The following is a 14,559-nucleotide window of genomic DNA, read 5'->3' on the forward strand; positions in this document are numbered from 1 at the left end:
CCAGGTACCATCGAACGCTGCAGTCAAATCTCTGTTACCATTATTTTCCATTACTGCCTCTTCCACAGCGTTCTTCATAGATTATATACAGACATCTTCTACTTTAGACCCTATTAATTTATTATAGGTCGTAAACTTGGTTGGGGGATTTGGAAGATTCATGATGCCACAGAAAATTGCACCTGCAGTAGCACCCTTACCAACTGAACGCAAGGAATAAACAAATCTAATGTTGTGTTCGTAGATTTTGCTACCATTTTCTTCAGTTGCAGTTACTGCAACACTGTTCCAAAAGGTGGTCATGTATGAACACTTATCACATTTCAGTTGTATTTCACTAGCAAGTCCTATGTGCTTTATTATGGAGAGTTCCAGACCAACTTCACTACAATGAATACATCTTACACAGTTTGAAAAAAATCCTTTGAGAACCGACATATCAAATATTTCATTCGCATCCGATTCACCCATAAAACATTCATAGTTTTCACTCATTGAACCAAGCTTCTTCTGTGAAGTATTTTCTTTCCCGCTTTGACTGCTATGGGCAGGTGTACTTGAGAGGCTAGGTTCACTCACTTGGTTATCGTCTTTTGTTGTTTACAGTAATAACACATACCTTTGGCTTTCCAACATTTCTCCTTTTCTTAAAAGCCTTCAGAGGATTTCTAATAACTTTACTTTTACTCATTATTATACTTCAACAAAACAGAGACTCAAGAAACAGAATTAATTACGAATATTTTCGAGATAACGACAGAGTAAATAAACACGAAACAATCGACAATCACACCAGCGATATATATTGAACCATCACAGGTTAGCCACAACACATACTTTATCTCACATCACTAAAATGTACCTGATGAACACAGATGTTAATAATAACACAATTTGACAGCTGTTTAACAGCGCCACAGTGGGTCACGCCCATGTAGAACACATTTCAAAAAAAATTTAAAAATAGTTGTAGTCTTCGGAATTGAATAAATTATATGTCTATTAAAAGGTAATAGTCTGCAGATTCAGAAAACACAAAAAAGTAAAAATTGAACTTTTCATGATTTTGAGCCTTTCCGGAGACCCTTAAGCAATTTATTCAACTTTACTCTGCAGTTCACAACCAGTACATTATTGTCAGCCCATGTGTACTCTTGGATATGTTTTGCAGTTTCAAATGTGGTTTTAAATCTCTTATCATTACATAATCTATGTGAAACATTTTGGTGTTTCCAGATCTCTTCCATGTATACAGCAATCCTTGATTCATGACCCTTGTGTTTGCAATGATTAAATGGTGCTTTGTGTAGAATTGTGCCTTGTGGATTCGCCTTTCATTCCCCCCTCCCCCCAGTCCATGTTTGACTATTTTCCCTTCATTTTCTTTTCCTGATATTGGATTTCAGTCTCCCAAATTTTCGTCTCTCTTAATGTACTGCATAGTTTCTCTAATTGGCTATAGTTATTTTGTCTTCCTATGGATCATACAAATACTGATAACTGTCTGCTCAGCAAAAGTCTTGTAATACCCTGGTAATAGAAAAGAGTTTTTAAGCTCCCTGGTAAGATATTGTTCGTGGACAATTTTCATTATTTTTTGGAGTCAGGGATGCCTGTGGATTTCTTGTTTCTGTTGGCAGTAAAGGTATTAAATCATTGGTGGTTTGAAAATTGTCTGAGGTGATGAATATTATTCATAAAGCTTTGGACGGTAAGCTATCATAATAAACAAATCTGGTGTGGCTGGCATTGAGATATTTTTCTGCATATAGCACATCACTTCTGCGTTCAGAGATTATGTAGTCTGTCAGTATTTCATAACACAGATCAGAAACTTCAAGATTGTAATGTAATTCCATCATGTCCTAAGAAAGACTAGAGCTCATTTTGTCTGGAATGAACTTGAATATTCTGCTTAATAATGTGATGTCAAAACAGAACTGAGTGACTTTGTATTGCATATCTAGAGTGTGTAAGAATTTTTATAGTTATGAAATAGTCTCTTCACAGGTCAGAAGATGGTTGCTGTGACAACTGAAAATGGTAATACAGATTAACAGTTTATGATTTTTGTTGGTGAATTTCAGTAAGTGTTTCACTGCAGTGACTCATTTTTATGAATGAAATCTTCCTGCTTTTTCTATTCCAAGATGAACAGGGTTTCAAAAACTGTCTCAACTTCATAACTGCAAAATGTATTAATCCGCAAATAAATCTCTCCCCAGGTGCTACTAAACTACTCCTTTCAAGTGAAAGCTCAGGCATAGGAGTTCCACGGCGGCCACGCAGTGGTGGGATTACAACGTTGGAACTGCGTCGTCGAAATAGTGATCCGGCTTCGAGGCCAGCAATATGTGTGGGGGATGGTTCACCATCTGTCAGCAAGGCTTCAGATGCCCTTGAGTGGAAGGGCAATCTGTTCACAATTGCAGGGCATACATTCCGGAAAGTAACAAAATTTTCCAAAGAAGATCGTTGCGTATACTGCTCAGAACCAATGATAGCTATTGTAACACAAGGACACAAATGCACAAGTATGTGAGAAATATATTTTTGTTTCTTTCTCAGTAACAAAAATTGTGTTTCCAAATTAAACCTCTGACAATATAAATTAATAGCTGTACTGAAAACTGAAACTCCCAGTAACACACTGAATTGACAAAAGTCATGGGATAGCAGTATTCACATATACAGCTGGTGGTAGTGTCTTGTACATACAGACAAAAGGGCAGTCCTTTGGTGGAGCTGTTATTTCTCTTCAGGCAATTTGTGTGAAAAGGTCTCCAATATTATTATGACAGCACAGTGGGAATAAACAGACTTTGAATGTGGAATAGTAGTTGGAGCTACAAGCATGGAATATTCTATTCCTGAAGTGGTTTGGGGATTAAATATTTCGAGATCCACAGTGTCAAGAGTGTGCCGAGAATACTAAATTTCAGGTGTTATCTTTCACCACAGACAGTCTTTAGTATCGATCAAGAACAGTGTCATTTGTGTAGAGTTGTCAGTGCTAACAGACAAGTGACACTGCGTTAAATAACCACATAAATTAATGTGGGACAGACAACAAATGGACCCCTTAGGACAGAGTGGCCACCCAGTTCAAGACGTCAGTTTGTGCACAGAATTCTGTACTGGGAATACTTTCGTAGTTATGGATGGCTATAGAGGCAGCGTGGCTCAATATTTCTGCAGGAGACTTCCAACAACTTGTTCAGTCCATGCCACATCTAGTTGCTGCACTACGCCAGGCAAAAGGAGGTCGAACACGATATTTGGAGGTATTACATGACTTTTGTCACCTCAGTGTGTATTATAATATAATGTAAGAAGATATTTGGAACCATGTCTCAGAATTCCATCAGCTTGGCAACATTCCATATTTTTAGCATGTTCTGCAGTTTTGTTAATCCTGTAGTTAGAACTTCATGTCAGGTTGGAACTACATCTCCCTTAATGGTTAAAAGTACAGTTGTGTTAATTCTTCAAACCAATAGCTTCCATGCCCACAACTAGTCTGCTGGCGGCAGTTTACATGACTGGCTGATATGTACAGGATTGCAGTGTTCAATTAATTTGCTCTAGCGCGCGAATGAAATTTTCGGGAATTGTTAACAGTATACTTTTATTAACTTCATGCAAGATTAATGAAAATGAACTTTCAGTGAGATATACTTCGAAGTAATAACCGAAACAAAGTCCTACACCACAGTCTCTTCCTATATGTTTCCAGCTGTTCCTTTACAAGACACAGCCTGAAATTTATATGAACCTCTTCCTTCGCTTTTTCAGTGAGTTGGTGGACAATAACTATGGACTGAACTATTTAATAAGCTTCTGAAGACTGTCCCATTTTTCTTTCGATTAAGGCAGTTTGTAGTTCCTGACTTCTTCTGGCCCCCATTTTCCAGCAAAGATCTTAAGGGTGTGTCAGCTCAGTTACCCTTACAGTTAACTGAGAAAGTAGTGTTGTTGGTTCTCAACAGACAACAGAGTATTGCAGTTTTACCTGCAGGGTTGCAATTGGTATGTGGATGGTCAGGTTACTGCCAATGTCACAAATACATCCTTAGGTTCCGGGTTTTATTAGTTGATGTAGTACATCATCTAATGCCTTTTCACATACTGCTCTCACTTTAACACAATAGAGGGAACTTCAGTTATGGTGACATATTTCAAGTAGATTTTCGTGCATTTACATATTCTGTAGCAAAGACGGAGTTCTTTGTAAAATTAAAATATATGTACCACAATACGATAATGTGACTTAATGATGATGGAAATAGAAGATCCAGAAGGGAAAGTGAACAGTTGGGAACATGCTGACCACTATTCACTTTATTGATCAAAGGAGGTTTGTAATGCTGATTTGCAACGTACATAATGACAGTGCATTTCATTACATTATTCTAGAGTTCAGTTGCTGTTTATTTCAAGGTTAAATAAAAATATGTGTTAAGATTTTTATCTATTGTGTATAATAATGGTGCTTGGAAAAGCGTGACTCAATTGTGAGCTCACAACTTCTCCAATTATTTTCTCCATTTCTCCAGTTATGTTTTAATAAATTCATTTTGGCTGAATTTCTAGTTTACTTTAGTTGTCTCAAAGTAAATTAAAGAACAACAGGTCAAATGATGTGTGCGATTACCATCAATGTAAGTTTTATTTAGAACACAGACTTAAGGACTTGATCAGTAGTCTGAAGGAAGTCATGTTTAACATAAATATGCTTTTTTCCTATATTTATGATATGTGTGGGTATTAATGCTGTAGCATTTGCTGAATTCCCTTCTGAAGCTCTGTCAATAGTCAGAAAAGAGCTCTCTTTTTGAAGGAGAAATGTAGCTGTATTTATTCTCTGATATCTGTGTTATTTCCATTTCACTGGCTCAAGTTGGACCACCAAGTTACCATAGTGTGTATAATGGCCAATTGAACACTGAAAAAGATTTTCATATTAAATGACTCATTATCCCACATGAAATTAGCAGGGAGCTAAGATAGCTGTGAAACAGAATAAAACACAACACAAATGACTGTCACTTATCAACTAATGATGACTCAGTCTCTTTTTTTATTTTAAGGTTGTACTGTATACATAATCATTAGTAGCTTAATATGATTGCAGATCAGATGTAGACAGCACTCTTAATCTTAACCTTAATTGTTTTGTTTTTCCAATTTATGAAGTTTTTATCTAACATCTCTGCTGAGCTCCACCCTCGAACACCGCCTCCATCATCACTACTACTGTCATTTAGACATTGTGGGCAGGAGGACAGTATGCCTGTCCTACCTTTTCTCTTGCTGTCTGTTCTTAAGACAATTCATTGTTTATCCTAATTGTGGTGAATATGATCTTAAGTGTAAGGGTTTAGTGAGTGTGTGAAAAAGAAAAATCTGTCAAACTTTTGTTTTGCTTCAAATTAATATTGATCCCCATTGTTTTTAAACAGAAATGGCTTAATTTGAGGATATCTTGTATTTTCTTAAGCATGTGTGTTTTCAGGAGCACAAGCCTAGGCATGTATGCATGGTTAAAGAGTTTCCAGTTATGAATGAAATGAGCATGGTAGAAGTACCTTGCATATTTCTGAAACACTGACACTAATATTTTCTTACTGTGGTGTGAGGACTTGTGTTCATGGGGTAGACTGTGCTCCATCATCGCTATTCCTAACTGAGTCTCCCAAATAGTGGCATTAGTAATGCACCAAGGTTTTGCAGTTAGTTTGTGTTGCAGAAAAAGCTTTCTCTTCTGATTTGTAGTACACTGCTGACTTTCAAGAAATTCAATGAGAGAGATTTTTTAAATTGATTTAGATTTTTTAATTGATTTGAATTTGATACTTGTGGACCAAATTTTGAGTTTCTAGTGAATAAAGCACTAATTCAGGTTACCTTCCATTCAGAAAGCTGTTGCACTCAGCGACTGTTATATTGGCTTGTGAATTACAGATTGCAGCGTTTGTCCTTTTTAAATTTTATTGTGCAGATATAGATTTCTGCCAGAAGCTAGCCATTCTCAATGCACTATTATTTTCGCTCAGTGCACGTAATGCCTGTTGGTCGGGCTTCATCCACAGTATATTGAAAACTACTAGTATTCAGTGAACTGTGGATGAAGCCCGACCAACAGGCATTACATGCATTGAGCGAAAACAATAGTGCATTGAGAATGGCTAGCTTCTAGCCAAAATCTAGATGTCCACAATAAAATTTAAAAAGGATGACTGATCGTTGCAATCTATAATTTACAAAGCACTAATTATCTTTAATTGTGGTAACAGATAACGTCAGTGATATTTACCCTGTTATAGTAGTGTGAACTTCAATTTCACAATGCAACACATCTTGTATGGAATTTTTCTTCAGCTGTGTCAATTTCCAGTAGTGTCTTGAAATGAGTGTAAATTTCATTGGATCCATCATTGTATCTGCTGGCATGCTTCTTGTAACAGTGCCAGAAATGGTGCCTTCCATCATCCCAAAGAGAGCTAAGATTTAATGAAACTTGGCAGAGTAGCATACTATAATGTTCCATACATAATGTACAAACATGAAATGCCATAGCAATCTATCAGTGCCTATAAGGATGAATTCACTTAAGTGCTAATAATTTTAACTATGTGGATGAGTCATTAATCTGTCAATTGCCTTAAGCACTTTTGTTGACCATTTTAATTAATTATATAGGTCTTTTTCAAGCATTAGACTGATTTTCCACATTACAGTTTTTGATCAATTTTAAGATTCCAAGTACAGCAAGGAGAATGTTATAATCATTTATTTTTGTAGTAATCATTTCCATTTCAGCTTCTATTGAGCAGTTTGAAGCATATAGAACGGTTGAAAACACCCTTTCATTTTATTATGAAGTTTCAAATAATAAATCAATATTCCACTGGTGAAGTAATCTGCGATAGGATTTTTACTTGTGGAAAGTGATTTACTAACTACAAAGATTAAAGAACTTTTTGATTGTTCTTTGTTAACAACCAGCTTTATTGTTGAAGTTATTAATGATCATCATTATTATAGTTTCATTTTGATCTGACCAAGGGTATCTGTCATGAAGTTTTTTTACCAACAAATTTTTACCCCGTTTTAGCCATTCTTTGCTCTTGTAACACATTTGTCATAATGGCCATTACATTATTTTCCTTTTATTAATGTTTTACCTTATTTCAGATTGCAAGAAATTGTTTCATCCAAAATGTATCCAGAATGGCGGTGTTCTGGAAATGCCTTGTTTACAACAACCTGCTGGAGGTGGAAAACCGGGCAGGAGAAAAAATCGGAAGCTGTCACAGATGCCATATGACCTCAACAAGCCTAAGCCTGCTATAACAGGAAAATTTAGCCTTACTAAAACTTCAGAGTTTACTGACAGTCCTGACAAAATTATATCTGATGCTGCAGAATTGCAGCAGATGCAGGACTTTATAACAAAGAAAGTAAGAAAATCTGCTTTCATTTTTTCATCTGTGTAACTGTTTTACATGTTTTATCACACTCTTGTATATAACTTTCCTCCTTGCCTATAGCCTTGGACACCATTTCAGATCTGTTTAGATGGAACAAATTATGTACTTTTTAGAATTTATCAATAGTATTATTCTTATTAAAGTATTTTGTACTATGATGCTATGTGGAAAGCCGCCTTCCCTTTTCCTTAGTGATGATGTTGTATACAGTATTTGCTTTGCTGTCATTCAGTGCAGATGTTAATTGCTGGGAGTAATAGAATACAAAAATTTAATTCTACCATATTTATAAATGGTGTAATTCCATCAAAGACAGTATGATGAAAAAAAATGGAAATATTTTATTGTGTAATGTTCAGTGTTGATCAGAAACTTAAGTTTCTTGTTTCTTTGTGACCAAGGAAAGCAGTCTTTTATGGCAAGACTGTTCAGTCATATTTTGTATTAAACTGTTTATACACTTGAGAGTGTAATGTCTCGTGAACTGCTAAGCATGAGACACCTGCTCCTGAGTCACAGGAGGCATGGGGAGAGGATCATAGATCCGACTAGTGGGAACACTGGTGTCCAGTCCAGAGATCAGAGTCTGAGGTGATGGCAAAGGTGCCAGTTGTGACTGCAGCCACTGTTGGAGCTGGGCTGCCGTGATGGGTCAGGCAGGCGTACTCGGCAACGATTTCAAACACCCCAGATGCTGAACAAGCTTCTACGCCCAGACACAGGCGTCCCATGAATAGGTGGGCCCGAGTACAGGATGGGCATGCTGCACAGGCTGCAGGAGGTCAAACAGGATGTGATGTCAGCGCCCATGCAGAATTTTGGCCAGACAGACCATGTTGACAGAGGTGGACCTGTGTCGAGAGGAAGTTGTGCAAGGCCTCCTCAGTCTGTGATGTATGTAAGGCCTTCTGCATCTAGGTGTTGCATGTGCAGACCATCTGCATAGCCATCCCATTGGAGGTGGGCTGAAATGGGGCAGTGATCAGATGTTCACCCCGGTTCCAGCGGCAGAAAGCTTGGAGCTGAGTCTGTGGGAATTGGAGCCCACTTTCCGACACCAGGGCGCAAGGTGCCCCTTCAGTGGCGAAAATCCTCGCAAGGGTGTGGATGGTAACAGGGGTGGTGGTGGATGCACATGTGCTGCATATGGGAAGTTGGAGGGCACACCCACCACCAGCAGACACATAACATCTTGAAATGGCCTCCTGAAATCAGCGTGGATCCTCTCCCAAGAGTGATTAGGTTGGGTCTAGGGTCAAGAACATTTAGCTGTGGACAGTTGATTGAGGGAGCAGACATCACAGCAGCAGCAAGCGCATTTACTGTTTGTATTGATATTGAGCCAGTAAATGCCAGAGCCTGGTCAGTGCCTTAGTGTCATCCCCCATTATGATGCATGAAGGAGCTGATGAATTCATGGCCAGAGTAGGTTTGGAATGATGACCTGGAAGTCAGAGTCCTTTGTAGCCAGTGTTAAGAGCTGGTAGCACAGCATGAAATAATTGTGAAGAATCAGTCGCCTTGATAGGAAACATGCCCTGACCACCCCTTCTCGACCATTGACAAAACCTTAAGCAGGACTGGGTTGTGGAATGGATGCTGAGGTGACCTCATAAACAGTCCGCAGGAATTCGTCCAAGATTGTTTGCTTCTGTTGATCCAGGGCAAAACAAACTGTTTCCTGGTGATAGAATTCTGCATGGTGGCCGGGAGGGAGGGAGGACAAATGTCTGTGTTAGTGCATTGGGAATTGGTGTGAAAATGGACTTTTTAATGTCGCCCACTTAAAAACAAATCCCAGTGCTGCAGACATTGCACTGTCTTATCTGGGAATATAGACCGATGCTCGAACAAGGAAGTCAGGGATGTGTTGCCAACAAGTGAAATTTAGTGGCATACATATGTACATGAAAGTTATTGCACCATAAACAATAGCTAAAGCTTCCATCTCATTTTGGAGTATTTGAACTGCGCAGCATTACCTTTTGGAGGTCAAGGTAAGGTTGTGCACTCCAGACCATCGGATAACCGGTGTGGAAAAACAGTCACAGTGCTGATCTCACAAGGCATTGAGATTACGAGTCACAGAAAACACCAATGATGGCACTGACGTCCATTTCATCACCCGATGACGGTGGCTGCTGCAGCATGTGGCGGGCAGGCACCGATGAGTAGGGGCGGAAGTGGTGAGGGGGGTCCATGGTTGGCATGTTGGCTCTTACTCGTGAGAGGGCATAGGACAGGACCGGGGACGGCGTCTATTTAGTGCCATCCTCATTGGGTTAGTGATCGGTACTGGAGATGTCAGTGAGAGCGTTAGATACTAGGGCTGCCCAGGACACAACAACAGAGGTGGCGACGGCAAAGGCGGCAGTGGCTTCAGGTATAGCAGTGGTTGCACTGGCAGTGACAGTCAAATAGTGGGGGCAAAGGAACAGCAGATTGCAATCTACCAGGCAGCGACTCCTCTGCAGTCTGAACGGGATCGTCTGCGACACGAACAGGCAATGGCGGTGGCAGGGGCAGGGGAGGTGGCAGGCCCTTCCGAACAGGCCCCACTGTGAGTGGCTGCAGCTGGTCTATGTGACGAGATGTCCACCTGTCAGTAATGTGGGCGACCCACAGGTGCAGCTTCAGAGGACCTGCCAGGTGCATACTTCTGCATCTGAGTTTTAAACGTCTAAACCATGCTTTCAGCGTCACCATTAGATTGAGGATGAAATGGGGAAGCTGTGAGATGGCAGGCACCATTATCCTGTCAAAATTCTCCAGAAATATAGTCGGGGTCTTTATCAGTAACCACGGTATATGGACATCCCTCGGTTACAAAATCTTAGGCAGGGCTGAAATAGTGGCCGCTGCGAAATTGGATCAACAATGTACCACATAGGGGAAACTTGGAATAAGTGTCCACTACAATGAGCTAACATTGATTTAGGAATTACCTAACAAAATTGACATTTAAACACTCTGATGGGTGCTGCGCTGTCGGCCAGGGAGAAAAAAGGTGCCTGCGGGTCACCTGTTTCTGAACACAGCAAGTGCAAATAGCGATAATCTGTGTAATGTCCCCACCTATGCCTAGCCAATACACTTGCCGGTGAACCAAAGCTTTGGTGTGAGATGTTCACCAGTGACCGACATGCAGAAGCTGCAGTACATTGCAGCATAAGGAAGAGGGAATCACAAACCAGGGAGCAGCGTCCTCTGTAACAAAAGCACCCCATCAAACACAGAAAGGCATGTTGGAGGGAGAAGTTGTTATGCAAGGGATCCAAGGCACGGCCTGGGGTTTTTCTGGCCAACTGTGCTGCACAAAAGAGACAATGTGACTAAGAACAGGATCCGCGGTGCAGCCGATACTGTCATGGCTCTAGTGGTGGGAAAACCACCAACCATAGCAACTCATCCTAATTGAATGCTGAGTCTGACCTGCTCAGAAGGCAATATAAGGCATCATCCTTGGCATTTTGTGCCATTGGCCGGTAACAGATCTGATAATGGTAATGGGAGAGGAAGAGAGCCCACCATTACAAATAGTGTGCTGCCTTGTCTGGCAGTAGCCGAAGGGTAAAAAAAGAGCGATCTGAGAATACCACTGCTAAGCAGGAGAAGTCTTAGAAATGTAAGCAATGAGTTGTTCAGACCTGTCTGTGTATTTGTGCACCAACACCATACCAAGGCTGTGCTGAGAGGCATCTGTAGCCAACGCGAGATGCTGACCGAGCCGAAAAGTGGTCAGACTGGGGCAGAGTGAAATTTAGATGTAAGCAAAGTGAACGCTCTGTCACGAGCTGAGGAGCAGAAAAAAGGCACATTTTTACACAAAACTGTGTGCAGTGGCTGAGCAATTGTGGATGTATTTGGTAAAAACTTATGGTAGTATGCCACTTCACATAGAAATACCTGCAATTCCTTAATGGAGGTTGGTCGTGGCACAGCCGCAATTGAATCAACATGGTGACACAATGGTCTGACCCCTGTGTGAGAAACCTCAAAACCTAAGTACTCAATTGATGGCTGAAAAAAATGAGATTTGGCAAGATTGCACTTGAGGCTGAAAAACAGAAAACAAAAATTTGAGATTGCTGGGTGGTCTTTGGTGGAAGTATGTGTAACAATGATATTGCTGAGGTAATTAATGCAGCCAGATACAGAGGCAGTTGGCTGCTCTAAAAAATGCTGAAAAAATTGTGGGTGTGCTAGCGACACCAAAAGACAGGCATTGATATGAGGTACGTCCACAAAGTAAGTTCCGTGTGGTTATATCAAACAAATGTGTACAGACACAGAAAAAATATTTATGATACAAAAATCTACAACTGTTAAATTACTTTCCTACATACATTCCGAAATTCTGTAGGCACTTGTCAAAGTGTGGCACAATTTTTTGTATGCCTTCTTCATAGAAGGTTGCCGCCTGTGTATTCAACCATCTTCGGTGCTTGTTCTGCATTGCGCGGTGCAGTTTGTTAATGGTCTTGCAGTAACCATGTGTATTGATTGTTTGGCCTCGTGGTAAGAAATCAATCAGCAAAATGCCTTTGCTGTCAAAAAAAAAAAAAAAAAAAAAAAAAAAAAAAAAAAAAAAAAAAAAAAAAAAAAAAAAAATAGTGCGCATGACTTTTCGAGGTGTCAGATTTGCTAAGGTTTAACCTTCATTGAGGATGAAGTGTGCCTCCATTCCATTGATTGCTGCTTTGTTTCAGGGGTGTCATACGATACCCAAGTTTCAAACCCCGTGGCTATCTGAGCATGTCAAAAACTGAAGTGCACTGCCCATCCGTTGTTTTTTGTGTTGTTCAGTAAGAATTTTGGGTACCCAATGTGAGTAAAGTTATCGAAATTTCAGTTTTTTAGTAACAATTTCATGAATGAGTGATAGTGAGATTTGCAGAACTTCCATAGCAGGGGCCTAAGTGTAAACTTACGTTTCTGCTTAATCTTATCTTCAATTGTGTGAACCAGTTCATCAGTAACCGCAGGCAGACGTCCACTTCATCCTTCGCTGTGCACTTCATCACATCCTTCATTGAACAGTCTGACTGACCCATCTTCTAACCATTGAATCACTTGTAACATTTTGTCCCTAAACCTCACAGATTTGTCGATGAATTCCCTTTGGCTTAACTTTCTTTGCATTTAGAAAACGAATCACAGGTCTGATTTCACAGGCGGCGGCATTTTCAATTAAGGCTGACATTATAAAGAAGAACTACAAAGCACACGTCGGCAGCAATGATCTGAAAATGTCGTACATTTATTCTCCTTTAGTCAGAGTAACTGCTGCACATGCTAGGAACTGCGATCGTAGCACTGGCGCGAATAGAAATAGAAATGGAACTTTCTTTGTGGACGACCCTCGTATATGGGTTAGGCTGAAAGGTACATTGACAACAAGTAGGTGCCTAGAGGCGTCATGCTAGAGGAGCTGGAGATACACTTCTGACAGATCAATCTTGGAAAAGTAGTGGCTGCCTGACAAATTTGCGAGCTACTCTCTGGGCGGGGCAAAAGATATGTATTTATCATGGACTGTGCGTTAATCCTTTCACTGAAGTTGCCGCAGAGGCAAATCATACCCGATGGCGTCTTAACGATGACCAGTGATGTAACCCATACTCTGAAAGAAATAGTCTGAATGACATTAAGTGACATCAAACAGTATATTTTAGCCTCAACAGAGTCACGCAACAACACAACAGGCACCTGTCGCACAAAAAAAAAAAAAGTGTGGGTGGATTCTTTCACATGGTAATGTGGGCCTGAAGACGAATACATGGTGTGTACGACCCGGAAGATCCGGGAAAAACCCAGGAATTTTTTCACCTGGGAGAAAATTGGGCAAAATCTGGGAATTTTTTAGAATTCTGGGAATTTTTCATTGTATTGGTTTTCTGTTAAGTTTTTGTAATTTTGACTGGTAAGAACTGATACTCTAACAAAGGATATTACTGTATCCCACTACTGCAGAATAATACTTCAACAATAAAACATAAATGAGAGAAAAAAATGAAAATAACTTATATTGCAAAGGAAATGCACCATATACAACAACGACACACAGTGCTCATGCAAGCGTCTGCCAATAGCAAAATGTGTCAAAGGCTTTAGGAAGACTATGCAACACTTCATAACAACAAATTGCCTTCGATGAGCGTGAAGTCACAACTGTTTACATTAGATTTGTTTTAGCAGGTACGAGCGGGCTCATGCGCATGCGCAGTTGAGTCTTGTTTGAGTAGTAGATTCTCTTGCTTCTGGCTATAGGAATGTGGCTGTTGGCTGTGCAAGCAGTCGCAGCAAGCAGCTAGATGCCACCGGGAAAAGGGGGCGCCAAATTTGTAGTCTTGAGGAAAAAAAACTTGTTTCACAAAGCGCCTAGCATCCTGCGCACGTTGGTCTATGGATTATTCATATGGTTTTTTAACGCATCCTTGTTGGTTTTTGGACATTTTTGGACACATTTTAAGTCGATTTCTGAATGAATCATAAGTTGATTTTTGAATGTGTGCGTAGTGTACCTGATGTGTCTGTCAGGACTTGGCATCTACAAATAAACTTTCCTTAGACAAAAGGGAACGGGGCTATATGAAGCTGAGCAGAGTAAAACTGAACAGATGAATGCCATTCGCTGTCTGATTATATGGTTGATTGGGTTTGCGAATGATCAGCGTTGTTCTAATTACTAGCGAAATCCATAGATTCAGACTACCGGAATGGGGAAATAAACGACTAACAGGAATAAGAGGTGAGAAAGATTACGTATTATCTTCTCAGTGTACCCAAGAAAATGAAATTTTGACAGAAAATTTTTGGCCAGATTGCTACACTAGTAAGGACCAGTTGTACAATCGCCTGCTAACAGCCACTTTAATTCTATTCTGGAATTAACATGGAAAAGTGTTGTACGAACATGTAACATTGCCTAATCGGAGAATAATTGCGGGGTAACTAAATCTGTGATTCTGGCAGGGTTAGTGAAGTTAATCGGCGAACAAATTTTGACAATGTCATGCATAGCTACACAATTGATGATGAAAAGGTTGTTTGTTAGAACGAGAAG

The 14,559-nt window shown here is 40.0% G+C and overlaps 1 protein-coding gene across 1 annotated transcript in view; it reads left to right on the top strand.

Annotated features, from left to right (window-relative positions):
* Window positions 1-14,559, top strand: part of LOC126413328 (unconventional myosin-IXa-like) — a 347,425-nt gene that overhangs the window by 242,470 nt on the left and 90,396 nt on the right. The window contains exons 23-24 of the mRNA XM_050083235.1: window positions 2,226-2,534; window positions 7,198-7,463. Coding sequence (XP_049939192.1) covers window positions 2,226-2,534; window positions 7,198-7,463 — 575 coding nt within the window. The remainder of the gene's footprint in view (window positions 1-2,225; window positions 2,535-7,197; window positions 7,464-14,559) is intronic.

This window comes from Schistocerca serialis, chromosome 7 (assembly GCF_023864345.2).
Source record: "Schistocerca serialis cubense isolate TAMUIC-IGC-003099 chromosome 7, iqSchSeri2.2, whole genome shotgun sequence".
Taxonomy (NCBI): domain Eukaryota; kingdom Metazoa; phylum Arthropoda; class Insecta; order Orthoptera; family Acrididae; genus Schistocerca; species Schistocerca serialis.